This window comes from Nelusetta ayraudi, unplaced genomic scaffold (genome assembly GCF_046127955.1).
Source record: "Nelusetta ayraudi isolate G7.1 ecotype Tasmania unplaced genomic scaffold, CSIRO-AGI_Nayr_v1 ptg000075l, whole genome shotgun sequence".
NCBI lineage: Eukaryota > Metazoa > Chordata > Actinopteri > Tetraodontiformes > Monacanthidae > Nelusetta > Nelusetta ayraudi.
The window spans coordinates 2734817-2762250 of record NW_027466125.1 but is presented as its reverse complement, the minus strand read 5'-3'; the positions used below and the strand labels follow the sequence as shown (position 1 = coordinate 2762250).

Here is a 27434-nt window from a genome sequence, read left to right as displayed (position 1 = left end):
ATAAGAATTTAACCTAAAGCATTCATAAACCTCACCGACCTCTTGCCCAAACTTAGTAATATTACACTTGCCATGTGGATCAAGACTTTCTCTTTTTTTTTCATATTGTCCTAGAACCACATTTGTCACGGGTCAAAGAGCTAGTTTGTCTAATGGGTTTTGGCGAGACGGTTGAATATTAACCGCTAACGATCAGTTCTCGAACGAGCCATCCGAGCAATGGCTTTAATCTCAGCCAACATTCGATTTGCCTTTGATGTTAAACCTATATAAAAGTGCATTGTGCTGCGAGTGCGCACATCTAAGGAAGAGTGTCTCAGGAGCAGTTATTGGCTGGACGAGGAATTTCTTCACGTTACAGGTATGTTTATTTTGAAATCCGGACGTGGCCATTAACACTGTCTTCGTGCTAACTTCTGCAAAGCTGATGCCATTCAATATCTCGTCGGGGTCGCTTGTATTTCACTTTTCTCTACCGTTTCTTCAGGTAGGACTTCTGTCAGTTTCACTTGTGCCGGCCGAGTAAAGTGAAGAAAATATAAATCCGTAAAAAGCTGGTGACGACGTGTTTTAATCTCGCATACGTCAGATAGCTGGTGTGACCGCTGTGTCTGCGTTAGTAAACAGTAACCTGTCATTTATTGCCGTCCGAAGGGGGCGTTTGGTCAGATCGGGCAAAGCCGCTGGATAACAAGGTATTGGATGGTTATTGGTCGTGGTTTTGAACGGCAGTTTAGCAGGTGAACACGGCTTGTTAAAGGACAAGCTAAACCCAGTTAGCCAGCCAGCTAGCTTGCGTTTGCTAGTTACGCGTCAAAACCGCCGATCAAAGTCCAGCGCAACGTCTTCCTAGTTAAACCATAGACAAAGGGGCAGTTGTGGTGGCCTTTATTCTCTATCACCAAATCTGAATACCATTTGGTTTTCCCGTGCAAGGGTCGTATTGCCAGTTTGCCTTTGTTGACATGTAGCCGGCAAACTATACTGGCTGTTTGTTACGTCACGGCCGTTGAAACTCGTGCGATCCTTCTGGGGTTTTCGGGGCCAGTCGTTACAGTGAAAACAAACAGAATTTACTATTAAAGGGAAACGATGTCGCGGCGAGCCGTGACTTGCCACCACACGGTTTGGCGTCACCGTGGGGACTGTTGTCATACCAAACATTGAGATGAGATGATTACCGCCTCTGCTCAATGTCAAAAAATGCAGGTCTATAAAATTCCCGCAATATAATTTCTTCGAGCCGGCGCAGATGTCTTAGTCTTGTCGCGTTATGCTTGACATTAAGATGTGTGATGATGAGTTGGGGGATGGGAATTGAAATCATTCTGGAACGCCAGGTGAAAATCGATCGGGGTTTGGGACGCCACGTGACATCAACACAGTGACAAAGACACGTTCATGCCTGGTGCAAATATGCACATGGGAGTGTTGGGAACACACTTTCGGGACACGTCATGTACCCTCACACACCTTGGGGGCGTGCCACGCCTTTGTAAATGACTGGCTCTCATACTTCCGTGCCCCAAAACTGTTGTTGTCATTCTGACGGAGGGATTATTGCCTTTATACTTGCAGTATATGTATAGTTGCTGCTGGCTTGCGGTGGAACACACACACACACACACACACACACACACACACACACACACACACACACACACACACACACACACACACCTCAAGGTACTGACTGCGTTCTACCGTGCCCAGCCCTCACATGGACCATCTACTACCTCCATGTGAAAGGCTTTGCTGCTTCTCTTAAAGGCACAGTGGCCATAATCAAGTCATGACTTGACTTGATTATGGCCACAACTGTTTAGTTGCCCCCCCCCCCCCCCCCCCCCCCCCCGTGGTGTCAATACATTGATTTCTTTTATTTACTTGCTTCATTGCTCTCTCTGTCAAAAACAAAACAAAACAGTTCTCACACATGTATAAAAAGTGCCATCTCCCGCTGACCTTTGTTTCTTGCACTCTTTGTGTTCTGTTTGCAGGTGAAGCGCCAGAACTGGGAGTCCACTCAGCGTTTTCCCGTCTTGCTCCATCATGTCTGATCTGAGACGAGACGTCGGTATTGAGACGGACGACGGCGGTGACTTTTCGCTGTTCAACTGCCGCCTGGAGTCGTTTCGCAACTCCGGCCTCCCGCAGCAGGTGTCAGCAGAGCGGCTGGCGCGGGCTGGCTTTTACTTCACCGGTGACGCCGACCGCGTCTGCTGCTTCAGCTGCAACAAGACTGTAGAAAACTGGCACGCCGGGGACACACCTGTAGAGAGGCACAAGGAGGTACTTACTGTCACAATGATAATAAAAAAAGAAGTGCTTCTTGTATTGTTTTATGAAACGACTCACAGTTCCCATGCGCTCTCAGGTTTCCCCGTCATGCACATTTCTCAGCTGCATCCATCGCAAAAGTCTGAACCCAGCGGGCAACCCCACGCTGCTCAATGGCTCCGCCCACAACGAAGAAGCAGAGCACGTGGAATTTCTTTTGAGAACAGGACAGGTGGTCGACGAGTCCACCTACCCGAAGGCTCCGCACATGAGGAGCGAAGAGGCCCGGCTCCGCTCCTTCTCCTCTTGGCCCCCCACTGCTCCCATCAGACCCAGAGCTCTGGCCCAGGCTGGCCTCTACTACCAGGGGGAGTCTGACAGGGTGCAGTGTTTCTGCTGCGGCGGCATGCTGGGCTACTGGGAAGCAGGAGACACCGCCTGGGGAGAGCACAACAGACATTATCCCAACTGCTTCTTTGTCCTTGGCCACGACGTGGGCAACGTCCCGTTCATGGGGCACACAGAGGAGGAGGACGGCACCGCCGCCGCCCGGACACCACAAAATCACTCCTCAAGCTCGATGGAGAGTTTTGAGGAGAGGCTCAACAGCTTTGATGGTGTTCAGCACCCTGTTTGCCCAGAGAGGCTTGCAAGAGCCGGCTTCTACAGCACTGGTGAGCAGTGTCTTTTTGATTCGGTGACTTGTAAAACCTGTGTTAAATGCATCCAGTGGGTTTTGCTTGAAAAGAAACTTCTGTTGTCTGTCGCTGCAGGGGAAGCGGATAAGGTGCTGTGTTTCCGCTGTGGTGGGGGCATGAAAGGCTGGCAGGCTGAGGAAGATCCTTGGGTAGAACATGCAAAGTATTACCCTGGGTGAGTTATCGTTTGCACTCTTTCAACTCCAGGAATGTGACGGCAGCTCCAATTTAACGTGTCGGCCACTTGTGCGTTGAGTCATCTCCATGTTACTGTGGTCACATGACACTTAAAGAAAAACTGACCTCTTTACAGGAAGTGTTGCTTTTTTTACATATTGCAAAGGAGAACAAAGTGACAAAAATTGCGAAACTGCAGACGCTACATAAAGTTTTAAATTTGACGGTTGGAAGCTTACTGGGTTCCCTTTGTCAAAAAATAAGTGGACAAAAGACGGACAAAAAGAACAACACACAGTCGCCGCACATTTTACCTGGTCGGTTGTTAATAAGCTATTATTGATTGCAACTGTGATTTTTAGTTGCCTCGTCAACTGCCTCTCCTTTTTCATTTGCTCCAAGTGGAAATACTTTGTTTGTGTGCAAATATAGATGCAGTTTCCTGTTGGCAGAAAAGGGGCAGGAATTTGTCAGCAGCATTCAACTCCGAGGTCCACAAGAAAATCGAGCTGTGAGTAAAGGGTGCCTGTGTTGAACCAAAGCCATTAAGGTGAATTATGATCAGTAGGGATGAGACGGAAGGACTGAGGAAGAAACGAGTTCCTAGAGGAATACACACATTTTTTAAATTGTCAACTTGAAGGTGATTTACACAAGAAAAACAATCTACTGAACATCGTTTGGCTTTGTTTAGAAAAATATGTCAGTAGGAATGTCACTTTTGACTTTTTGCTGTATACGCACACTGTCCTCAACATAACAATGAGCTTGTTGGTTTCCAGACTTCAAGTCATCAGAATGGGTTTTCGGGAGAGAGAAACGGTAAACGTCCCCTACTTAATAAAGAGACAACAAGACATCTGCAGAGCCCAAAGATCTGAACATGAAACTCAATATTTTGTGTTGTGTGTGCAGACGTGCTGCAGTCTGCTCTGGCTCAGAAGGCCATCGAGATGGGTCTGGAGCTGAGCGTCGTGGAGCGAACCATCCTGGAGAAAACCAGCCGGACGGGCTCGGGCTACTCCAGCCTGGAAGCTCTCATCCAGGACTGTTTAAACTGCCCACCGCAGAGTAACGGGGCTGAGGCGGGAGTCCGAGGTAATGCCGCTGCTGTCTGCTGAACCCTTGATTGATTTCAAAAGTTCCCACGTTGCATTGATTTGAGGATCTTTGAAATTAAAAAGTGACCTTTTGCATCCAAATGAGAGCACACATGTTGGCACGCAGACGGTAAAAAGGCAGCGCGTGCGCATGGTCGGCGACAACTGAGATTTGCAGACTAAATTGTGAATTTTGTTTCTTCCAGGCGACGACCCGCTGGAGAAGCTCCGGAAGCTGCAGCGGGAGAAACTGTGCAAGATATGTATGGACAAAGACGTTTCCATTGTCTTCATCCCATGCGGTCACCTCGTGTCTTGTAAGGAATGTTCGGTGATGCTCACCAAGTGTCCCATCTGCTGCGGAGCCATCGCTCAGAAGATTAAGACCTACATCTCTTGAGGGGAACGTCGACTTCTTTTGCCAAACGTCAATGCTGCTCTCTCTGTCTTTATCATATTGTTAATGTTATAATGTAGATAGCCTGTAATATATATCATCAGTGTGATGTTTATATACATCAGAAAAATGAAAGTGTATATATATAAAGAAAATATTTTCGCAACTCTAATATTGAACGTACACGGCAGCGTGAGGTTGATTTTTCTAGGCTACCCGTGAGTACTGACACCTGTTAACAGAGCTATTTTTGGAAGAAAAAAAAAAAAAAGTCGTGCCAGTGGTGCCTTAGTTTTAAACATAGTTGTTTTTTACATTGGACAACTGTGTCACACTACACTGCTACCTTAACACATAACATGCCTTGCTCCTCTTTCCTGTTTTATTTTTTCACAGCTGTTTTTCTGTGCTCGGTGAAGACATTGACAGTAATCCTACGGCAGTTTTGAAATGAAACAAATTCAGCCCTAGCCCCCGCGACTACACAGTGTGACGTGAACTCACTTTTACCATTTCATTATCCATTATTTTAATGTCTTCCAGAGTGAATAAATAAATCTGACTGTCTTAAAGCCTTTATTTGGTTACATTTTTTTTTTTTTTTTTTACAGGTTAGCACCGTTAAACGGGCTTCTTGGTTCACTGTTGTAGTTTTATTAACTTCTTGAATTTTTACAGAAAGTTTTTCGTTGACGCTCTCTGCAGCAAAACCGTGTAAAACGAGGTACGCATGTATAAGTTGCAATACCCGCGAGTGACCTGTAGATGTCGCGTTGCTAGCCGTTTTTTTTAAGAGGCAGGGAATGTGGCCGCTAGGTGGTAGCTCAGCACCAGGATTTCCTCCTCCCCGGTCGTCGAAACAACAAACCGAACTACGGAGCAAGCGGGGTGAGAGAACGTCCGAAACAGCCTCTGACCGCGACTTTTAAACTCTTAGCAGAATTATTTTGGGATCCAGCCGGGGGCCGCACAAGAATAGCAAAAGTTGCGACTCTGCCGTGGCTTCATTTGTCAACAAGGTAAGTTAGCTGTAAAATGGCGGAGAGCTATCTGGAAGTTAGTTGATTTGTATTTTGCTAGCCGTCCGGCTAGCAAGGCTAGCGCGAGAGAAGCCCAGAAGCGCGGATGTGTGCGTGAGCCAAGTCGCTTTGCTAGCTCGCGGTTCACGGCTACTTCGGTTGTTAGCAAGCTAACGAACTAGTTTTAATGTCCGTCCCTCAAAACCCGTACATTACGGGCCAACATCGTGTTCTATATTTTTTAAAGCGACTCAATTTTACTTAAAATATTTGTAAACAAAGTGTTGGTTGCTTATGCAATACGGTACTGGATCTCCCGAGGCAAGATGGAGGACGCAAGGACGTGATGTTTTTTTTACGGTAACGTTAGCCGTAGCTTTAGCATAGCTAACTACTGGGAGTTTGTGATTTTTATTTTAATAAGTGCGTTTGTTCATGGCTTGTATTTGGATAAAGTACTAACTCCCTTGATGCTCAATGAGGGGTGGTAACATCAGTTTCAAACATTCGTGACCAGCGTAAATGTGTTCTGGCCCCACTTAGCATGCGCTAGTACAGTTGGGCTTGCGTTGTTTTGTTTTTCTGGTTCAATCACTATAGCGCCAGGAAATAGCCCCTCGCTTTCGATAGTTGTCGGTAATGCAATGCACGGGTGGATTCCACCCTTTAGGTCTTGGTGGATTGTTTGCATACATTTTTTTCATGCTCAGTAAACAATTTAATCCAAGGCGATGCTTGAGTAAAGACGCGAAAAAAAAATCCTCGACCGCTTAGCTTGTACGGCTAGCACTAGCAGCGCATCGGCATCAATTTTGACAGGAGCCGACGAAGAGCGATGTAGTGTCGGCGTTGTTGGAGGGACCGGCTCCGGTGTGTTGTTTCAAAATTGACTGGACGAGTTCTGCGCCGCTAGTTTTGGGAATTTCACCGGTTAGACGGTCTCGCAGTGTCGTGTCGCAACAACAACTTAACGAGATATTCTGCCCGATTTGGCGCCACTTTTCAGGATAACGTTACACCCATCGATTCCCATCGTGTGGTCAAGCTGTACCCTCCCGTTGCTCATGGATAAAAGTCTTAACGAATCAAATAAACTAAATGTGTCATATTATGGCGAAGCCACAACTTAGTCGCTTGTTAGCAACTCGGGAATACTGCTGATGCTGCATGTATCTTCACCGACTTTTTTTCCTTTTTTTCTTTTTTTGCCGGTGTTGGCTGCTCAAAGTTGATCGTTGTACTGAATCTTTCCCTCGTGAATCCTTGCATTTGACTGTCGTTTAGGAGGAATCTCCTCAATAAATCACATCACACCAGATACACGTGCGGGGGAAAAAAGCGCAACCGTAATTCCGCTCCTGTTAAACGGCAGCGTTGTTGGGAATGGCAGGTTTTACCTGATCCCAGCGTTCACTGTGTGCACCTCATGTGCTTAAATGAAACACTATTCAGTGCTGAGAATGTGTGTAATCTCGAGACCTCTTAACCTTATGCATATGACGCATATGACTTCCGCGTATTGAAAGCGCGTGTTTACTTAATACACAGATAAGAAATTAATCACACGTTCCTCTCTCTCTCGCTCTCGCTCTCGCTCTCGCTCTCTCTTTTCCCCCGTCTGTGGCTCTGATCTACACATCAAAACCATGCCATAGTTTCTCTGTGGCCTGCAGCATCTTGTTGATGTTGATACTGTATTTTGATTGGTCGAGACCTGAGCGGGGCGTAATAGGGCAGTGCCATATTTGGCCATTGAGGAAGACACTCCAGTTTCCCTCGCGTGACGATGAATGTATACCGAGGGGAGCAGAGAAAAAGAGGGAGCCAATGGTTAGACAGCTGACTGTGACATCCATTCGTGTCCGCCCCCTGTTACCATGTGAAGCATTTTTTTCTCTCATTGAAATGCTTCCAATAACAATTTCTTCTGTTGCAGCACTATACTAAGTGTGTGTGTGTGTTTGTGTTTATTATTTATGTTATGTGAAGATCTAAAAAATAAAAATAAAAATGCTCTTCCAAATTTCAGGTCACATGCAAGCCGCCCTGTCTGGTATTGCTTGAAGATTACACGCCAGTCTTTAGTTGAAGTTCTCCAGAAGATGTTACAAAAATGATAGCAGCACCAGAAATACCATCCGAGTTCCCCTTCCCTCAGTAAGTGATTGCTTCTGCAGGAATTTCACAGCCCAAACGAGGGTTCGTCGGAGGTTTCCTCTAAATTATTATTTTTTTCTGGCGCTCAACAGGGACACAGACACCCGCTTCTCATCAGACACAGACTTCTCTGAAGACCTCGATGGCAGGAGTACAACTGCAGCGAAAGGAAAGGTGAGGGAAACTCATGGTGCCTTCAGATGTTAGTGTTTTTTTTTTTTTAAGCTCTCAGTTGTAAGTGCACTCAGTGTGTTTAGCCGGTTCAGTCACTGCATAAACTTTTCTGTTCCAGGGTGGGAAGAAGGGGAAAAAGGGTGCGGGCGAGAAAGGCAAAGGAGGGAAAGGAGCTGGCCGGATAAATGGCCACCACCAGGAAAATGGCATGGAAAACATGATGTTGTTTGAGGTGGTGAAGCTGGGCAGGAGTGCCATGCAGGTAATTGCCGCTGTCTGTTTGCAACATTCAGCAAATCAGTTCTCGCAGCTGTGTTCTTAATCGCTTTCTTCTCTTCTCATTTTCTTTTCCTCCTGCAGTCTGTTGTTGATGACTGGATTGAGTCGTACAAACATGACAGAGATGTTGCCCTACTAGATCTCATCAATTTCTTCATCCAGTGCTCAGGCTGCAAAGGTAGGCAATGTTCCTTGCACCCGTTTACATAATAGTGAAATGAATTGTGTGTACCTCAGATTGTGTTTTTGCTTCATCAATCTGTTCTTTTATTCCTCTTTTTTTTATGCCAGGTGTTGTCAGTGGTGAAATGTTTCGCAATATGCAGAACTCGGAGATCATCCGAAGAATGACAGAGGAATTTGATGAGGTATGCTTGGCCATGCACACGAATGATAATGTAGTGTCCTTGTAAATGGCTGTGTTGTTATGATGATAGATTAGAACCTTTGGTGTTAAAGAAGCTATGTGCCAAATACAGCTTAATAGACATGAGTAAGTTGATGCTTCCTCCAATGTAAAAATGTCTTAACGTGTTTATGCATTTATTGACAGTGTTTGTTTTGTTGTGTGACCTCTGCAGGATAGCGGCGACTACCCTCTAACCATAGCAGGGCCTCAGTGGAAGAAGTTCAAATCAAGCTTTTGCGAATTCATCGCGGTGCTGGTGCGCCAGTGTCAATATAGTATCATCTATGATGAGTACATGATGGACACCGTAATCTCTCTCCTCACCGGCCTGTCGGACTCTCAAGTGCGAGCCTTCAGACACACTTCGACACTGGCCGGTAAGACGAGTTGTGTGTACGCTCCCGAGTCTGCACTGTTTGACCATTTCTTTCTTTCTTTTTTTTAAATCGGTAACGCTCAATTCTATAGGTTAAAAGTTTTAACGCCTCTAAGCTCTGCTTGTGATATGAAGTTACTGGGTCTTCTCTGGTAGATTTAAGTATGTTGACGCACCTCACATTATTGTGTGTCTCACAAGCTTGACTGTCTTGGAATAGATTCCTGAATTATGTTTCCTTTTAGACTAGACATGCAAATTATTCAGTCAGTCATTAATTAATTAATCACAAAATATGGTTTGAATAAAGGATAAACAAAAAAACCTAAGCAAAATAAGTTGTGGCATAGGAAACATTAATTGCATTTAAGCACCTTAAAATGATGTCACACTGCACTCGAGTACGTCAGTGCTCAACAGAATGGTGCCCTCGCAGGACTGGAGGGGCATTACACCACCATTTAACTGGAATGAATGAATGAATGTGCACTTAATTATATTTAACGTAATTTAATCCAATTGAATTTTCATCCCCTGTCTGTCAATAATCGATTATTTGCATCCCTAATGTAGATATTTCTTCTTTCACAATATTCATAACCTGAGCAGTCTAAAGTGTTCCACCTTCCACAGAAGACTCACCCCTCATATATTAGACATTGTAGTTTAATTGTAGTTTTCTGCTCTGAAGATTTTTTTTATTATTTCAGTTAACAGTGGCATCTTCTCTCAGTCACTCACATGCTCACCTTCTGATTCCCTGAGCCTTTCATTTTTTATATTGCTCAGATAATGCTGATAATTCCCCTTCTTTAGAAAGAAATGTCTATCGTTTAAATTTGTTACATCAGGTGAAAGTAGTCAGAGAGTCAACCACCTAAATTGTATGTGTTTTGGTAAAAAAAAAAAAAAAAAAATACAGTGATTATAAAAATAACAAACAAATCACGTGAAGGTTTCTAGTTGTTGGATTTTATTTTCACAGCGAGTCACTTTTCTCAGCCGTTTGTTGTCAACCAGCCCTGTGGCTATGGCAGTTGGAGGGTTGCTTTGTATTTCTCAATGGTGCTTGTGTTTTTGGCAGCCATGAAGTTGATGACAGCCCTGGTGAATGTAGCACTCAACCTCAGCATCAACATGGACAACACCCAGCGTCAGTATGAAGCGGAGAGGAATAAAATGGTGGCCAAAAGAGCCAACGACAGATTGGAGCTGCTGCTGCAGAAACGCAAAGAGGTACGACTCAGTTACTCAGTCAAACACTTTTGCATTGTGTTGAGTCACAATCCCCCCCACTCGCCCTGGAAACCAGTGGCCAAGCGGAAGACTCGATGGATTTCCACCACTGCTGCGCAGCATGGTGTTTTCATGCTGTTTTCTTTGGGCCCTGACTTCTTTCAGTCGATTTGCCTCGCTGCAAGTTTTCACTGATGTGCTTGTGTTCAGCTTGTCACAAAAGTGAATCGTTTGTTTGCAGCAGTTTTTGAGGTCGGCTAATCCATTGATTTGATTTGTTCGAGCCACAAGGTTGTGTTAAAATACTGTTTGCTTGAAAGTTCAGACAGCGTGCACGCACGTGGCCTTGTGCATTAGGGAAATGAACCACCGTGGCAGATTCTGAGCCAGGGAAAATATTACTGTACAAGTAACAAAATAAATAAATAATTGTGCCGCACTATAAACTTAATGCCAAGAAGCATGTGTGGGACAGTGCTAATTTTGCAAGCTCTTTTTTTTTTTTAATTTCCATTCTGCTCCTTCAATGACTTCATTCATTTTGCTGATTTATTTGAAATACAATTTTAAATCAGTGATCAGTAAAATGTTTCCTGCCAATCACTGCACCGCTGGCTGAACTAGTTTCATTTGCTGCTTCTCGTTTTCAAAAGCAAAACAGCAAATCTCTAAGTAAACACGATGACACATTGCCCAGTTTTACACTTTGTTGAAAGTTGAATTCAACTCTGAGTCGCCACAAATCTTTTTATTTTAAAAGTGATAGATCTTTCATCCTGGAAGCTAATTAACCTTCAATGACTGTGTTATTGCTGGTTGTTATTCAGCTCGCCGTGTCAGTTTATGAGGTTATATAACACCAGGTCCCACTGGGCGTCCATCTGTTCGCTCGCTGCAGCCACAACATGGTGTCAGAGTGGCTGTCACACTTCTAGTAATGCGAAAGCCCCGCTCGCTCTCCTCGTCCTTTATCCCTTCCCTCACTTCAGGCTTTGTGTTTGGCCTCACATGTATTTTCATGGACGAGTCCTTGTGCTAATGTTGCGCCGTTTGATTTCAGCTCCAAGAAAACCAGGACGAGATTGAAAACATGATGAATGCCATTTTCAAAGGAGTGTTTGTCCACAGATATCGGTATGCATTACATATAAAGGAGCACTTAATATTCACCCTCCTTCACTTTGAGTTGCCAGTAACCGTATGTTGTGTTCCACTATCAGCGATTCAATAGCAGAAATCAGGGCCATTTGTATAGAAGAGATTGGAGTGTGGATGAAACTCTACAGCGATGCCTTCCTCAACGACAGCTATCTAAAGTATGTGGGCTGGACAATGCACGACAAGGTAGGTCATGAGATTGTTTCAGCTCTAGTTGTTCCCCCGTATGTCTATGGAATATTTGCTTTTGGCTATTTTCCCTATCAGACCTTGTGGTAGAGTGGCAGAGTGGTTTCTTTTAGATTGCATCACTGTGGAGTTCAGTAACGTCGTAAACCTAAGCACAGTACATTTTTAAGCATCGATTCAAACAGACCTGTGTAAAGAAAAGGCCACAGGACGGCTAATTTTTAATAGCCTCTTCATGTAATCTAATGTCCCGTAATAAATATCACAACCGCTGCTGATTGTACCTGCGTGCTTCACCGTTTCTTTCCCCGTTCTCCTGTTTCCCCGTTCTCCTGTCTCGCAGCAAGGAGAGGTACGTCTGAAGTGTCTGACAGCTCTGCAGGGTCTCTACTACAACAGAGAGCTCAATGCAAGACTGGAGCTCTTCACCAGTCGCTTCAAGGTTAGCACCACCTGCTGGACAACCTCAGAACAACACACCACTTACTTTCTTGGGGAGCAATTAGCCTTTTACACACACGTTCAATTTCTTCCTTTTTTTTTTTGCAAATGTGACAGTTTTGCTATTTTCATACAGCTCATGGTTTTGTTTTTTTCAAGCTGTGGCAGATACGTCAGTGTTGGTTGGGTTTAGATCGCTTTCATCCCAGAAATGCCTGGTTGTGTTTATCATCAGAGAAATGTTTGGGTGAAACCTGCAGGACCTTGAAAAGTTTCCTCTTCATTCTTCATATTGAAAGCTTCAAAGATTGTGCTTGTCACGTCACGTTACATGGCTCCCAGGACAAGCCCCTCCCACCAGTTGCTGCTTCGCACCCACATCCAAAATTCCAGTCTGATTTGTGGTGGCATTGATGTGGCTCCCTTATTAGCATGTCGCCCACCTGCTGCATTAATTGAGCACCGCAGACGCGACTCACGCACAGCGGAGAGAACGAATAACCTTTAGAACGACGTGAAGCCAAAGTTGGAAAATAGTTTGCGAGGAGCGCACGCACATGACCGCAGCTTAGCAGAGGAACAACACAAGGCCAAGTCGTCTGTGCCGACTGCTAAGTCTTGCAGCAAATGGGCAGCTGCATGTAAATTGGGAAAAATGTCACATTCATTTTCATTAGTTATAGAAAAACTTTATTTGCCGGCAGGTGGGAAGTTGGTATACATGTAAACAGACGTATTGGTGATGCCTCGGCTGCGCTTGTTGTCGTTTCTCAGCTTGACTTTTCTTTCCTTGTACGTGTCTCCTCTCTTAGGACCGGATCGTCTCCATGACTCTTGACAAGGAGTACGACGTTGCAGTGCAAGCAATTAAATTACTCACCCTGGTGTTGAAGTGAGTTGCTGCGCTCTTAGTTGCATTCGACAAACGCTTTCGTCGTTTCGACTTCTATGCCGTTGACCTCATGTCACTGGGCTGCCTGAGTGTCTTGAACGCTCGCAAATTTCTGAAAACTAAAGTTGACTGACTGAATGTTTGCCTCTACAGTAGTACAGATGAAGTGTTGACTCCCGAGGATTGCGAAAGTGTCTATCACTTGGTCTACTCAGCGCACAGGCCCGTTGCCATCGCAGCTGGAGAGTTCCTCTTCAAGAAGTACGTCTCACGCACGCTTGTGATCTGGTTGCAGGAAGGAAGCAGATGTTTTTTTGGGTTTTTGCGCCCGATACTCGTCTAATGAGAAATATTTTCATAGACTGTTCAGCCAGCGGGAACCCGAGGAAGAAGGAGCCCCCAAAAGGAGAGGCAGACAAAGCCCGAATGCCAACCTCATCAAGACCACTGTCTTCTTTTTCCTGGAGAGTGAGGTACAGCAGCTGTTGCCTTGTACTCTGTTAAACTGTAGTGGTGTCAAAAAGCATCATCGACTCACCGTGGAAATATCTCCAGCTCCATGAGCATGCAGCCTACCTTGTGGACTCTCTCTGGGAGTGTGGTGCAGAGCTACTGAAGGACTGGGAGTGTATGATCAGCTTACTGCTGGATGACCCACTGCCAGGCGAGGAAGGTACGTCACTCCTCTTTACATCTCTGCACTTTTCCCATGAGGCAAATGAACACAAACTGAGTGTTTTTCTTTTTCTTTTCCCTGTGTTGTGTGCAGCTCTCACGGACAGACAAGAGACGGCTTTGATTGAAATCATGCTGTGCACTGTACGGCAGGCTGCCGAATGCCACCCACCTGTTGGAAGAGGAACAGGCAAGAGGGTAAGATAAGAGCCGCTGCCAGCAAGCGTTCAGCGGTGAATGAAGATTAGTGAAACCGCAGTTAAAATATTTTCCATCTATTTTCCACCGTGGCCCTTCCTGTCTTGTATCTGTCTCAGTCTGCCACAGACCAAAACTGCCACTGCGGACAAATGTCTGTTTCCCTTTCAGCTGCTGCTACTGGTGTTAAAAATACATTATTTATTTTTATTTTTTTTAATTTTCTGCATGGCTACCATACCTGTTCGTGCTGAGGAGCTTTGTGCCTCTGAAATGTTTAAGATCAATTGAATCTGGTCGACCGTTGTAGTAAAATGCATTTCTTATATTGCCGCATTCTGACAAAAAGACAACTCCAACAAACAACCAGAGTGCACCGTGCTTGCTGCCCTCCAAGGCCGCATCCATTGTCCAGTCTGTAACCTAATCTATTCCTTACCTGCGTCGAGCAGCATTACAAACTAAAATGTAAAAGACTATTGACAGAAATACAAAGTGTTAGTTTGCATTTCCGGCTGACTGTTATGATCCTGGAATGAACCTCCAGCACTCTTCTGCCCATGTGGAGCACAAATCTAGGACCTGATGTTGCACATATTAACTTACTTTTGCGGATTGAGAAATGTCTTTGAGATGAAAACGTTCATCTTTTTAAATGTGCAACGGCACAGGGAATTAATTTCAGCTCGTATAGCTGAAGAATGCACGCATCAGCACCGGCTCAAGTCGCCCCCGGCCCTTTGTCCTCGCTGTCGGCCTGAGCTTTTTCCTCAGCCTTGTCTCTCCACTTCAGGTCCTCCCCGTTGTATTCTTGCTCATACAGGTGCATCTATTTCCAATAGTAGACTTCAGCAGGAGAAACTGCCCAAGCCCGTACTCGGATTTTACTTATAAGTTCTTTTAAGTTGAAGAAAGATGGCGACTTGAAATTACATTCCGAGACGTGAGGTCCCTCCCCCCCTCTTTCTTTGAAAAATATGTGGAAATGATAATTTGCAGTTCCCAGCTGTTACAGCAGACACGGAAAAAATTATCCTGATGGTGGAAACAATCATTTGAAGAGGTTTTTCACTATGGCAGTAAGGAGAGCTCGGGAAAGAAAAGCACATTAATTATATTATGCGCCCAATTTTTATAATGAATCAAAGGTAACCTACCCAGCTTCCCTTTTAAACTTGTCAAAAACAGCAATTACTCAAATGAGTGATTCGAAACTAGTCTGATGGTTGCCAGATTTACTTCCTAAAGTTACTGGGAAACAAAGCTGAGTGATGAACAGAAGTTCTCAAGTTGCACAAAACGCTTTGGAACAAACCAAAATTACTTTGCAACCCTTTCATATGCATGAAAACAAATGAGTTGCACGTAAATAATCTCTTTTGTTTCATCTCTGATTAGGTAATGACTGCTAAAGAGAAGAAAACCCAGCTGGATGACAGAACCAGAATGACAGAGCTGTTTGCGGTGGCTTTGCCCCCTCTACTGGCCAAGGTTGGTCTCAGCCAGTCTGCATTCATTTCACTGGCGACTGTCCTCTGTAGGGCTGTTTCGGGCCTTTTTGTTGCTGTTTTTTGCGCCGTAATAAGCTTTTATTTTGTTTGCAGTATGCCGTGGACTCAGAAAAAGTGACTAACTTGCTCCAGCTGCCGCAGTTCTTTGACCTGGAAATATACACAACAGGGCGTCTGGAGAAGGTAAGATTTCTGAGACACGTCAACGATTCCACTGATGCTTTTTTTTCTTCTCTTGTATGATCTCATTCAAACCGAGCCACTCTCATTCATCCTTTCCTTATTCTTTTTTTTCACCCACCCAGCACCTGGAGTCCCTGCTGCGTCAGATCAGGGAAATTGTGGAGAAGCACACCGACACTGAGGTTCTGGAGGCCTGCTCCAAGACTTACCATGCCCTCTGCAACGAGGAATTCACAATCTTCAACAGGGTGGACATCGCCCGCTCCCAGCTACTAGACGAACTGGTGGACAAATTCAACAGACTACTAGAGGATTTCCTACAAGAGGTAAGAGGACGACGATGCACCCGTGAACATGTCCTTTTCCAAACCCTCTTCTGCTGGAGTGGACCTAATCCTCTTACACCAACCGCCCATTTCTCATTGTGAAATGCGAAATTGGTCTCCTGCAAATGAGACTTGGCACTGCATGTGAGACCTGTTGTGTTTGACTTGAGTTCATCAGCCTAATCCAAGCGGACTTTGTTGCTTGGCCGTGTATAACAGTCTGTGAAGAGGCTATAGAATAATATTTCATGCCATTTTTCCTTTTTTTTTTGCACACTATTACTTCTGGACTCTAAATGTTGCACAAAATGTTTCTGCAGGGCGAAGAAACCGACGACGATGACGCCTACCAGGTTTTGTCAACTTTAAAAAGGATCACGGCATTTCACAAGTAAGACGCGTCTTCGCTGTGGAGAACTTGTCGCCGTAATCATTTCTTTCATTAACGTTCACATCATTGTCTTTGTCCTACCTAAAGGCAGAATACAAACACACTTGTATGTCCCTGACTCTGTCCTTCTCCTGTCTCTATGTTGCAGTGCTCACGACCTGTCGGGGTGGGATCTCTTTACCAGCAACTTCAAGCTTCTCAACACGGGCATCGAGAACGGAGACATGCCTGAGCAGGTTAACGTCAAAGCTCATTATTAGCTGTCCCAAATTATTTCGTATACTATCTATTTAGCTACATTTGTTTTCAGTTTTTTGTGTAGAAATGAGTAACATTTGTACATTTTCCCCTCTTCTGAGCAGATAGTCATCCACTCACTGCAGTGCACCCATTACGTGATTCTGTGGCATCTGGCCAAGTCATCGGAGGGCAGCTCCAGAAAGGTGAGGCCGCTCACCTCTCTGCTCTGTTGTCGCCGCTGGTGGACGTGTGATGCTTAAGAACTTGCCTCTGTCTTTTCTTCCGTCTCGATCAGGACGACCTGGTGACTCTAAGGAAGCAAATGAGGGCATTCTGCATGATGTGTCAGCGCTACCTCACCAATGTCAACACAGCTGTCAAAGAACAGGTAATGAGCATGTGCATCTCCCCCCCCCCCCCCCACCACAACTAGATTTGATACTCGTCATTTGAGGCCTATTATATTTCATTAAGCAGAGCCAGAAAACATCCCTGAAATGAACAGTATTGTCTTTTTTATGATTAAGTTTTTTTTAAATTGGGTTTCAACTCTTTTTTTTATGTTTCTGTTTCCTCACACAGGCTTTTACTATCCTCTGCGATCTCCTGCTCATCTTCAGCCACCAGATGGTGTCTGGAGGCAGGGAACACCTGGAGCCCTTGGTCTATTCCCCAGAGGACTCGCTACAGGCGGAGCTGCTCTCCTTCATTTTGAACCATGTCTTCATTGACCAGGACGACGACACAAATAGCACAGGTACTTTAGCAAGCTGCTCTTCCTGTGATTTGATTTAAGTCGTGTTTGTTGAGGCCCGTGTCAAAGATAAACAACCAACCAATGTGGATCCTTGGAACTGTGAGTCGTGTAATTAATTTTCCCACTTTGTCTTCTTCAGACGGGCAGCAGGACGACGAGGCCGTGAAGATCGAAGCTCTGCACAAGAGGAGAAACCTGCTGGCTGCCTACTGCAAGCTCATCATCTACTGTGTGGTTGAAATGAAGACTGGAGCTGACATCTTCAAGCAGTACATGAGGGTTCGCCAATTTTTGAATCATTTGTTAAAAATTTACACACTGGACTGTTGATGCAACAGATCCATCTGTGAAACTCTAGAGAGAAAAAAGTCCTCACTTCTTTCTCTCTTGTTTCTCCCCCCTGCAGTATTACAATGATTATGGTGACATAATCAAGGAGACTATGAGCAAAACTCGGCAAATTGACAAGATCCAGTGTGCAAAGACACTCATTCTTAGTCTTCAGCAGGTCAGTGTCAACACTCTCACACTCGCTTTCATTTTTGCCAAGGATATTTTATTGCTCTTACTTCCAAAGGATTTCTTCTATAAAAAACAAAAAACAAAATACAACAACAACACTTTTTGTATCTTTTTTTTGACAGCTGTTCAATGAAATGCTGTCGGAGCTGGGCCACGGGTTCGACCGCTCCTCCTCCGCATTCTGTGGAATCAAAGAGTTGGCCCGTCGCTTCTCCCTCACCTTTGGTCTTGATCAGGTCAAAACCAGAGATGCCATTGCTATGCTGCACAAGTAAGGCCCTGATTCTGCTTCTCTTGCATCCCATTACTACTGTTACACCAGTGATATCATTAAATAACAGATGTGTAATTGGTGCAATCGTCTCTTGTTTATCTCGGTTTTTATTGAGCTCAGTTGATAAAAGGCCTCTTTCCTGATTCACATGTGGAGAAAAAACTGTGTTTTTAAAGGCAGAGAACAGCAACTGTGCTTGGGCAACATGCATTAGAGCTGATATAAAGAAGACGTTATTCTTACTCTTGTCTTTAATTAAGTGCATCCGTTAAATGTAAAAGATGCATCTAAAATTAGAACTACATTCAAAGTTTTAAAGGCAGTTTTTTTTTGTTGGCCTGGATACAGCCTGCAGACGTGGTCTTTAGAAAAAAGAGTCATTTAATTTATTGTAGTGCAGTGTAGAGCTTTTAATGGAAAACACAGACAGGCTGCAGGGCGTAATAAAGCAGAAGTCAGTCATGTTGAGCGCTCGTTCATACATGCTTGTGACCTTGGGGTTTGAATGCCCCCGTTTGGAATAAATAGATAAATAAGCACACCTTCCCTCATTAGATCCCCCACAGAGGTCGTTTGATAATGTAGGATGCATTCTTGATTAAATACGCCCAGTCACAGCGAATCCTTCCGCCCCTGTCTGTGAAATTTGCAGGGACGGTATTGAGTTTGCGTTTAAGGATCCGAGTCCCCAGGGAGAGGGAGGCCCTCCGCTCAACTTGGCGTTCTTGGACATCCTCAGCGAGTTCTCCTCCAAGCTGATGAGACAAGACAAGAGGACTGTGTAAGTTTCCACCCCAAGCTGACTTCTTCAGTTTCCCAACATAACAGGTGTTCGGGACAACTGGCGCAACTGGTGCTTCCGACGCCCGCGCGGGGTTGATAGAAGGCCTCCGCTTGGAATGCACACCTGCTTTCGTGCGTCGAGCTCGGCTCCCCGCGAGCGTGTGCGTTTTGTTCACGTCCGCACGCGTCTCCCGTTTCTCCCCAGCCACATGTACCTCGAGCGCTTCATGACGTTCCAGATGGCCCTGCAGCGGGAGGACTGCTGGCTCCCGCTCATCTCGTACAGGAATTCTCTACAGGCCGGCGGTGATGACGATACCATGTCAGTGATGAGTGGCTACTCCAGCAGAGGATCCTCCATTCGTTCCAAGAAGACAAAAACTCCCGCTGCTACAGCTGGAACCTCGGTGGCCAAGAGGAAGCTGCCAGAAGGTATTGCGAAAACACGCGGCGAGCAGCGGCGCTTTCCATCCGTTTCCCGTTCCACCCGTCAGTTCACAAACACGCGGGGAAACGGATCCCATATGATCGCGGCATACATCATCGCTCGGCCCTGCGGCGAAGCCACGAAACAAAGTCAGAGCCCAGATTAACCCAAATGCAGCCGCCCGAGCTGATGGGCTGGAAGATTAAAGAGCAGATGGTGGGCGAGAGGAGGCCTCCTTACCCATCGCACACAGTCGCTTAAATCTGCCCGTGTGTGTTTACGTGCGCGCACATGTGCACGAGTGTGCCGGAGACCTGCTTCTAACTTAATAACGTTTGACAAATTTTAAATTGATTTTTTTTTTTTTTTTACCATCGAGATTATTGTTGCCACTCTGACCTTCTGGGATGAAGACAGATCTTTAGGTTGTCTTGTTGGATTACCTCCCCCCCCCTTACCCCGACTATTATATTTCATATCTTTTGAGAGTATGCCAAATTGCATTTCAGTCATACCAGAGCAACATCCCTTTAAATCTCCCCATGCCGTGTGGTGGTGACAGTTACAGGCAGGGGTATTGCGCTGCTGGCCTGTCGTCCGCGGGGTTTCACAGCCTTGTTGGATACAGAGTCCCAAGAAACTTCATTACATCTGACACCGGCGTCTCTCCACAACTCCACACGTTGAAGTGAGCTGAAGAGGTCGCGACACCGCGCGACGTGTTCCTGACTGCACCCGATGCATTCATATGCTGTTCGGATACACACAGGAAAGAGAAGAGGACATTTACATTCGCGGCATTAAACTCCCAACTTGATTGCAGCGTCATTGTCGGAGTCGCACTCGGAATAAATGGACTTTATTGTCATTGTGTTGTCGACACCTATGGTGCCTTACAAAGGAACAAAAAAAAAAAAGAAGAGGTGCAGAATAAACCAAGGCGGTAAACTAGAAACGACACAGTGTGCATCGGCTACTTACCTCAAGACGTGTATTTCACGTTGACGCACTGCACAGTTGTACCCAGTGGAGGTTATTGCAGCATCTAAAAGACAATACTCTAAGGGGTTATTGCGCATGGTATGCTAGTGCAGTGACAGTCGCTGCGTTTCCATTGCAGTTTTTTGCAAAATGAAAGCATAAAGTAAAATTGCGATTTGCAGGCGTTGCCATTGAATGGTGCGAAGCGCATCAGAGCCGTAATTCTTGTAAAATTGCGTCCTGCGAGACCCAGCGGCGAGGAGGACGGAGGGACAAAATGCCTTGTACAAATCCGCATTTCGATGTTGATTGCTGTCAAGAATGGTTGTTACATTCTATTTGCAGTCTTTGATTACTTGTAAAAAAAAAAGAAAAAGAAAAAGAAATTCTGTCGCCATTCTCTCAGGTTCGCCATTTTCACTTGAAGTGAACTGGTCATGTGACCCCCTGCGTTGCGTCTGCTGAAGTGTAAATGTGAAAAAAGTGCTTCCATGCCACTGTTGCGCTAAACCTCTATATCGATACGGTAAAACCTTTTGGCAGGTTTCAGGTGTTTCCATTACCAGTTTTTAATCAGGATATTTAGGTTCTGCGCAATACTCGCGGTAATGGAAAACGCAGCCAGTGAGATTTCAAGTCTGCTTCGGGGTTTTTTTCGGCGGCGATGGCCGTTTCCTTTCAGTCCTTTGACGTCTTGCCCTCCCTCTTCCAGAAGAGAGCAGCAGCAGCAGCGAGGTGTGGCAGCAGAGCATGCAGACCCCGGTCATGTTGCCGTCCCCACACCTCACATCCACTGCCATGAGAGACCCGAAGAGGGGTCGAGACGACGCCTACATGGGCGTCTACGCTCTCCCCCACGACCCGCCGCCGCCGCAGCAGCAGCAGCAGCAGCAGCAGCAGCCGCACCAACACCCGCAGCATCATCAACAGACGCCTCAGCACCATCAGACTCCCATGGATTACAAGTATGTGCCTCTCGCCGCCGCATTCCTGAGGTGTGCTGGTGCACTTTGTGGATTTTGCACTGTGAAAGGATCTTGGCTGCAAAATGAACTAAAATTGCAGAGAAAATGTCAAAATTTTGTTTTGCCAGAAAAAATATGAGAGAAGTCACTGCATGCCAGTCACGCAGAGAAACCGAACTACGAGATTAGAAGTCACTGTGCGCCATGCGATACACTACAGGCTCTACATAAAGACCATGACTCCAACTCTTTTCTGGAACTGGTAAACTCCAGAGTGAGAAACTTTGTCAGGAGCCGCTGCTGACTTCGCTAGTTGTCGGGCTCAAACTGCAGCTGGAAGTAGTCGCTGTAAACATCTAATTGCTTGATCTGCAGGCTCAGGGTTTGTTTCAGATGCTTCGGGGTTTACCGCCAACTAGCGTTCCACAGCAGATTTCCTGACCAAAATGACTGGTTTATATTTGACTCGAACATAACTGGTGGTCGGACGTGTCACTGCATGAGTCCAAGTCCCTGCAACACATCATTTTCACTTCCTGATGAAGAATGCGACGCCACTTTCGTTATGCGCTCCTTGGTTTTTTGTTAATATGTCGTTTTTATTCCCCCTGCGTGATCATTTTGGTTGTCTTCCTATCAACATGTTTTAGCATAAGCTGTTATTTAGCGTGGCAACTTTTAACTTGTTTATTCTGCCAGTTCTTCCGGACCGGAATTATGTATTTTTTTCCACACCCTCAGATGTGATATCAGTGAATTATGTGTAACCACCTTGCATCCTGCAAGGCTTTGCAAGTCTCGCCGGGCCTGTTTCCAGTCTAATCTTTCAGTTCGCTGGATCACTTATTCTCTCAGAATGGGATCAGGAACCAGAATAGGAGCCAAGAAACGTTAGGACAGAGTTCACCGGGATATTTTCCCTCCCCGCAGTCATATGCTGTTCATTTTGAGGCAAGCCAGACTTGAAATTCTCGCATTTAGCCGTCTGCCAAGTCCTGGTCCTGCAGGGACGGTGACTGACTAGTTGACTCACTCAACCTGGCTTTTCGCAGGCACCTGGCCAGCTGCCGCCGCTGCAATTGTGAATGCTATGAATGAATCGCCACACGTGGATTAAAACCTCTGCTAATTGATGCGCTCTTGTGCTGTTGTGTTTTTTTTTTTTTTTTTTTTTTCTCTCTTCGTCTTCTTCCCCCGACGCCAGTTCCCAAGTGACGTGGATGCTGGCGCAGAGACAGCAGGACGAGGCACGTCAGCAGCAGGAAAGAGCCATGAACTACGCCAAGCTCAGGACCAATCTGCAGCATGCTATGTAAGACTCGCGCACATGAACTCGCTTGCAGAAAGTCCTTCTTTTTTTTTTTTTCCTTCTCCATAACCTATTCACGGCCCGTCCCTGCAGTCGTCGTGGCACGGGGCTTATGGAGGAAGACGAAGAGCCCATCGTGGAGGATGTGATGATGTCATCCGAGGGCCGTATGGACGACCTCAACGAAGGCATGGACTTCGACACCATGGACATTGATCTGGTGAGGCATCCGCTGCACTGCGCTGCGTTTCTTTCATGGTTTATCAGTCGAGGAAAAAGGTAGAAATGCATCTGAATATGTTTTGTCAGGGTAGAATATTGAGGTTTTTTTTTTACGGTGTAATATTACTCTCCTGAATAAAAAAAAAAAGCTTTTGACTGTTTGGGCATATTGAGATTGTTACAACTAAATGGGTTTTTAATCAACTCATTTAGACAAGGTCAGATTTTTCATTAGCTAGACCACGACCAGCCTTTTTTTCCATGAATACACCAGTTTGCCTGAATTTTTGCCTTCACTTGGTCTTTTTTTTTAAAAACCACTGGAAAATAATTGTGAGAAGCTTTGAACAGTTGCAGGAGGAAAATTGACAATAGCCACTTTTTACCCATGCATACATGGTAATGCTCAATGTCAGCAATGCCTCGCAATTATTTGAGCGACATCAGACGACAGTGGTTATTTATCTGAGCAATTACTCAGACGGCAAGAATGAAAACCAAATTTGAATTTATGACATTTGTCCGTCTTGGAAGCCTCAGCAGGGCTTCGCTCAATCTCGCAGGAAATCGGACCACTTCGCTCGGTTCCCTTTTCATTATCGACAGAGTCCATTTAATGTCCATCCTCTCCAAATTGTTTGTTGGATTTTCTTGTTGCAAAAAAATCAGCTTGCCTATTTCTTTTATTCATTCACTTCCTCTAAATTAAAACCTAAAGTTTAGCTTAAAGTTTAGCTTAGTTTATTTTTCCTGACTTGACGTAGATTTTCTTTGCTGAAGCACCTCTAAGATGCCGGCAGGTTAACGTGTCGACCCTAAAGACGATTCTCTGTCTTGCAGCCGCCATCAAAGAACCGCCGTGAGAGGTCTGAGCTCAAGCCAGACTACTTTGACCCTGCATCCATCATGGATGAGTCGGTAAGAAACGTCGACCCTCTCTCACTTCCACTCAAGTTTTCATGCATCGGTTGATGACGCATTGTAATTATAAAGTTGCCAAGACATGGAGGGATTATTGCAGGAAAACAGACGGACCAGTTCCAGCCAGATTGTTTTTGTTGCACTTTTCTCTATGAGGCGTAACGTCGAGATAAGTTCTACTCGTCAGCGGCAGCGGCCCGCGTGTCTCAGAGCCAAGAGTAACAGTTCAGAGCAACACTTGCTAATTATGCTTGTGGAAATAACTTGTCATCATTTGAGAACACATTGCTGGCTAATCAAGCCCAAAATGTGAAGGTCACTGGAAAATGCAGTGTTTCTGCCAACCAGTGATTGTCTTCTTTCTTCTTCTTCTTTTTTTTTTTTTTTTTTTTTAACATGGTAAAAGAACTTGTCGTTACAAGTTGACATTGATTTTGCATTCACCTGGTTGCACTTAACATGTCATAGGATAAAATAGTAAATATCCGCTGTGGTCAGTCAGTGTGCAGTTTCAACTGCAGGTGCTGATGCCTGTTCTTTTTTTTTTAAGTGTGATAATATGCAACTAGGATGCAAATGATCAATAATTCATTAATGGTTCCTAATTTAGTTTGTTAGTTTAGTTAGTGGACCGACCTTATCCATCGATTGACGATTAATTGACAAGCGGTGATTTTTCCCGAGAACCTAAATTTCACAATGAAAAATGTGTAAGGAAGACATTATTTAACCCTTAAATAATGTTGAGGGTCCATTGTGTCCCATTTTTACATTAGAGAACAATAAAAACACGCTCAACATTTATCCTCTGACTTTAAGTTGACTTCTAATGGGTCACATCTCAACTTGTTTTAGTTTTATTTTTTTTAAGTTGTTTAAAAGTGACTTGTTGTATGTGTATTATGACCATCACAGTATCTACAGCTTAATTGCTCTTTCCTGCCACTACACCATTATGATATTAAGTAGCCATGTAAAAAAATGTTCAATTAATTGCGACTAATTTAATTCAGTCTGTTAAATTCTTAATTGACAATTAATCGAGAATGGACACATCGTTAACATCCCTGTATGCGACATATTCATAACAACAAAAAAGGAACAAATGTTGTCAGGTTGTTAGTGCCAGTTTGTTTGTTTAAAATGTGGCTTTTAATTGTTAAATTTCTGAAAGCATGTTTGTTTTCTTCTCTTCTCTCGCAGGTCCTTGGGGTGTCCATGTTCTAAGCTAATATCCAGATAATTTTGACGCTGGGATAACAGAAGATGCGCTTTGTATTTAAAGAGAATTTTAGATGCGGAAACGGATGTGTTTTCTGTAAGAAAATCGACGCAAAACCACAGGGAAAAAAAAAAAAAAAAAAAAAAATCTGGCTTGTACTCTACGTGGACCAATGACAACCCCACACTCAGTGTTTCTTGCTCAGAGAGACTTTGTTTCGAATATCTAACTTTTATAATCTTGGGTAAGCTCTTCCTGTTGAGAAATAGTGTAACAGGCCACTTCCAAACCTATTAGAAACGAGACGTCTCTGACGAAGCGAAAAATCCATAATAGCTTTTGTTCTCCTCTTTCCTTTATTTTTTTTTTTATTTTTTTTGTTTTTTTAAAACGGAATGGATTGGTGTGTTTAACTTAAGAAACTTTTTTTTTTTGTTCATGTCTAACCCTTTTTACAATTGTAGTAAGTTACAAGGTGTGAAGTAGTAATTTATAAACAGACTGTAGTAGCTTGCTTGTACTGTGTTTAGCCAAGTGGATGGAGGTCTTTTATGTTCCTGTGCTTTTAGTTTTCTCCCCCCCCGCCCTCCCCCCGCCCCTCTATCTCTTGCGTTTCTTTTATTTCCCTGTTGTTGGGCCCCGAGTCGAGGTCCTGATAACCACTGGTGGTTAACATGGTGACATGTCGCGTAAAATCATTGATGATCCCTTTATGCTGTGAAGATTTCCGGAGTCCACTGAACGCACCACGCAGTTAATCAGTAAGTCCCGAGCTTAGCCCAAGAATTTTTCCCACTCCGTAACCCCCCCGCCCCCCTCCCTCTCATTCCCTGCCCACCCCCCTTATATAGCAGAGTAACTTGTCCCAGCTTTAACGGTGAACAGGTTTCTATCCCAGTAGTGCCACTGTGTGGGCTCTGGCAGAAAGCAGCTCCTTCAAAGAATCACACATCTTTTTTTCTCTTCAAATCCAGCAGCATAATGTTGAAAATGGGTATCTCTACATTTTAAATAAAAAGGTATATATGAATTGGTGCTGATTTTATATATGTGCTTTTGTTTTCTTATTTTCGACTTTTCAACCTTCAGTCACAAAGTTTGAGAAATGTAAGTAAAACGAAAAAAAAAAAATAATGAAAGCATGTGAAGCCATGCAGCAAGGAAGATTTTTAAATTTGTATTTTTACGTTTTTTTTTTTTTTCCTTTTTGTCTTGATAATGTCTTCAGGTTTCTACCTTTTTTCCTACATGTAAATTAGTTTGGATAAAACTATTGAAAAAAAAAAAAAGACTTGTGAAAATTCAGCTTTAAGGTTTTCTCAAAATGATTAAAAAAAAAAAAAAGGTCCTGTCACAATAAAAACTCAAGATTTCAAATGTGGAATAGGTAGTCGTTCAGACGATACTGAAGATATTGAGCAGCGCTGTGGCAGCTAGACAAAGCTTAGATTTTGACATGTACTTGTCACACACATATACACACACATACGCACACACACACACACACACACATATACACACACATTTTAATGAAATGTTTTGTCTACTGAGGTTGTTATTTTGTAGTCATTCCGTGCATAAGCCTTAAACATGCTTCTGAGGGTCACCTTCTCTCACAGTAATTTTCCATGTCAGAGGATCAGTCATGTTTAAAGGTGGATAATTGGCTTCTTAGAACATGACACATGAGGTGGTCAGCTGTAATGTGATAAAGTAGATGAACAGCCTATATGTGTTTTGCCTAATTATTTTATGTAAGTAAAAGAAAAATTCCTTCAAGGAAAAAAAGTACTGTTTATTGTTTGTTACTTACCACTACATTGGTATAAATTCTTATTAGATCATGTGTATATATACAAATTTTCATTTTTTTTTTTTCTTTGCTTCTGGCCATTTCTATGTTTTTTTTTTTCCTGCACTCTTGCCTACACTATAAGTTGTTGTCTATTATCCCATCCTCTCTCAGCCACTGTTTTCTGATTTGTACTTGTCTGGAGACAGTAACTTTTGAATAAAAATCAACACAATTCGTCCGTGGCACTTTTTGATTTCGACCACAGTGGCCTCACTGCAACAGCTGCCGGGTTTAATTGGTCTGCACACCGTCAACCCACCAAATATTTTCCATTTTAAACTCCACAGAAGTTGGGAAAACTCCATACATTTTGCCGCTTGCCAACAAATCAACGGGCCCTTTGTGATATCACAAAGGGGCACCGAAAACTGCCAGGTTAGTGACAACACCGTCAGCCAGGTCCACTCTGATTTGTTTTTGCTCATTTTCAGGATGTGAGTTTTTCTGGTCCTTTTTTTTTTAGTTGGAACTTAAAGCAGAACATTTGAGGGAAGCTGCAAACAGAAGGCTAAATATTCAGATTTTTTTTGTACGTGTAATTTCCCTAATTGTGTAACTGCCTGCCTGCTCCACCGGATTTATAAATCAAAGAAAAATGATTTTTAACAATAAGGGTGACGTGTAATCCACAGTATTGACTCAAGGGGGCGGTATAGTCCACGGCTGACCATTTCAACCACAGCAATAACG

The 27434-nt window shown here is 44.2% G+C and overlaps 2 protein-coding genes across 5 annotated transcripts; both read left to right on the top strand.

Annotated features, from left to right (window-relative positions):
• The first annotated feature begins 365 nt into the window (after positions 1 to 365).
• xiap (X-linked inhibitor of apoptosis) lies at positions 366 to 5224 on the top strand. 2 transcript variants are annotated; one of them, XM_076043466.1, is made up of 8 exons: positions 366 to 487; positions 2001 to 2292; positions 2378 to 2954; positions 3054 to 3153; positions 3588 to 3666; positions 3938 to 3977; positions 4071 to 4253; positions 4462 to 5224. In XM_076043466.1, the coding sequence occupies exons 2-8, from the start codon at positions 2053 to 2055 to the stop codon at positions 4653 to 4655; spliced, it is 1413 nt and encodes a 470-aa protein (XP_075899581.1). In that variant the 5' UTR covers positions 366 to 487; positions 2001 to 2052; the 3' UTR covers positions 4656 to 5224. The 2 variants fall into 2 exon arrangements, with proteins under 2 accessions (XP_075899581.1, XP_075899582.1); XM_076043467.1 differs by lacking the exon at positions 366 to 487 and adding an exon at positions 527 to 695.
• A 216-nt stretch (positions 5225 to 5440) lies between these two features.
• Positions 5441 to 26918, top strand: stag2b (STAG2 cohesin complex component b). 3 transcript variants are annotated; one of them, XM_076043462.1, is made up of 34 exons: positions 5441 to 5540; positions 7701 to 7828; positions 7921 to 8002; positions 8121 to 8264; positions 8363 to 8459; positions 8573 to 8649; positions 8863 to 9067; positions 10151 to 10302; positions 11363 to 11436; positions 11523 to 11646; positions 11993 to 12091; positions 12903 to 12982; positions 13136 to 13243; positions 13344 to 13455; positions 13538 to 13655; positions 13752 to 13855; positions 15254 to 15346; positions 15460 to 15549; positions 15672 to 15875; positions 16196 to 16266; positions 16415 to 16502; positions 16629 to 16709; positions 16802 to 16894; positions 17089 to 17263; positions 17403 to 17542; positions 17670 to 17771; positions 17908 to 18056; positions 18712 to 18840; positions 19048 to 19274; positions 20963 to 21215; positions 22420 to 22527; positions 22618 to 22744; positions 23587 to 23664; positions 24871 to 26918. In XM_076043462.1, the coding sequence occupies exons 2-34, from the start codon at positions 7785 to 7787 to the stop codon at positions 24892 to 24894; spliced, it is 3852 nt and encodes a 1283-aa protein (XP_075899577.1). In that variant the 5' UTR covers positions 5441 to 5540; positions 7701 to 7784; the 3' UTR covers positions 24895 to 26918. The 3 variants fall into 3 exon arrangements, with proteins under 3 accessions (XP_075899577.1, XP_075899575.1, XP_075899578.1); XM_076043460.1 differs by having other exon boundaries at positions 5465 to 5671; XM_076043463.1 differs by lacking the exon at positions 5441 to 5540 and adding an exon at positions 5782 to 6031.
• The last annotated feature ends 516 nt before the right edge of the window (positions 26919 to 27434 follow it).

What these genes read in the sequence shown, in the direction of transcription:
- stag2b (XM_076043462.1), top strand. Translation starts at nt 7,785, where the DNA reads ATGATAGCAGCACCAGAAATACCATCCGAGTTCCCCTTCCCTCA. An exon ending in TCTTCACCAGTCGCTTCAAG is followed by an intron (nt 12,092 to 12,902) that starts GTTAGCACCACC and finishes CTCCTCTCTTAG; the next exon opens with GACCGGATCGTCTCCATGAC. An exon ending in TAGAGGATTTCCTACAAGAG is followed by an intron (nt 15,876 to 16,195) that starts GTAAGAGGACGA and finishes ATGTTTCTGCAG; the next exon opens with GGCGAAGAAACCGACGACGA.
- xiap (XM_076043466.1), top strand. Translation starts at nt 2,053, where the DNA reads ATGTCTGATCTGAGACGAGACGTCGGTATTGAGACGGACGACGGCGGT. An exon ending in GTCCACAAGAAAATCGAGCT is followed by an intron (nt 3,667 to 3,937) that starts GTGAGTAAAGGG and finishes GTTGGTTTCCAG; the next exon opens with ACTTCAAGTCATCAGAATGG. An exon ending in GTTTTCGGGAGAGAGAAACG is followed by an intron (nt 3,978 to 4,070) that starts GTAAACGTCCCC and finishes TTGTGTGTGCAG; the next exon opens with ACGTGCTGCAGTCTGCTCTG.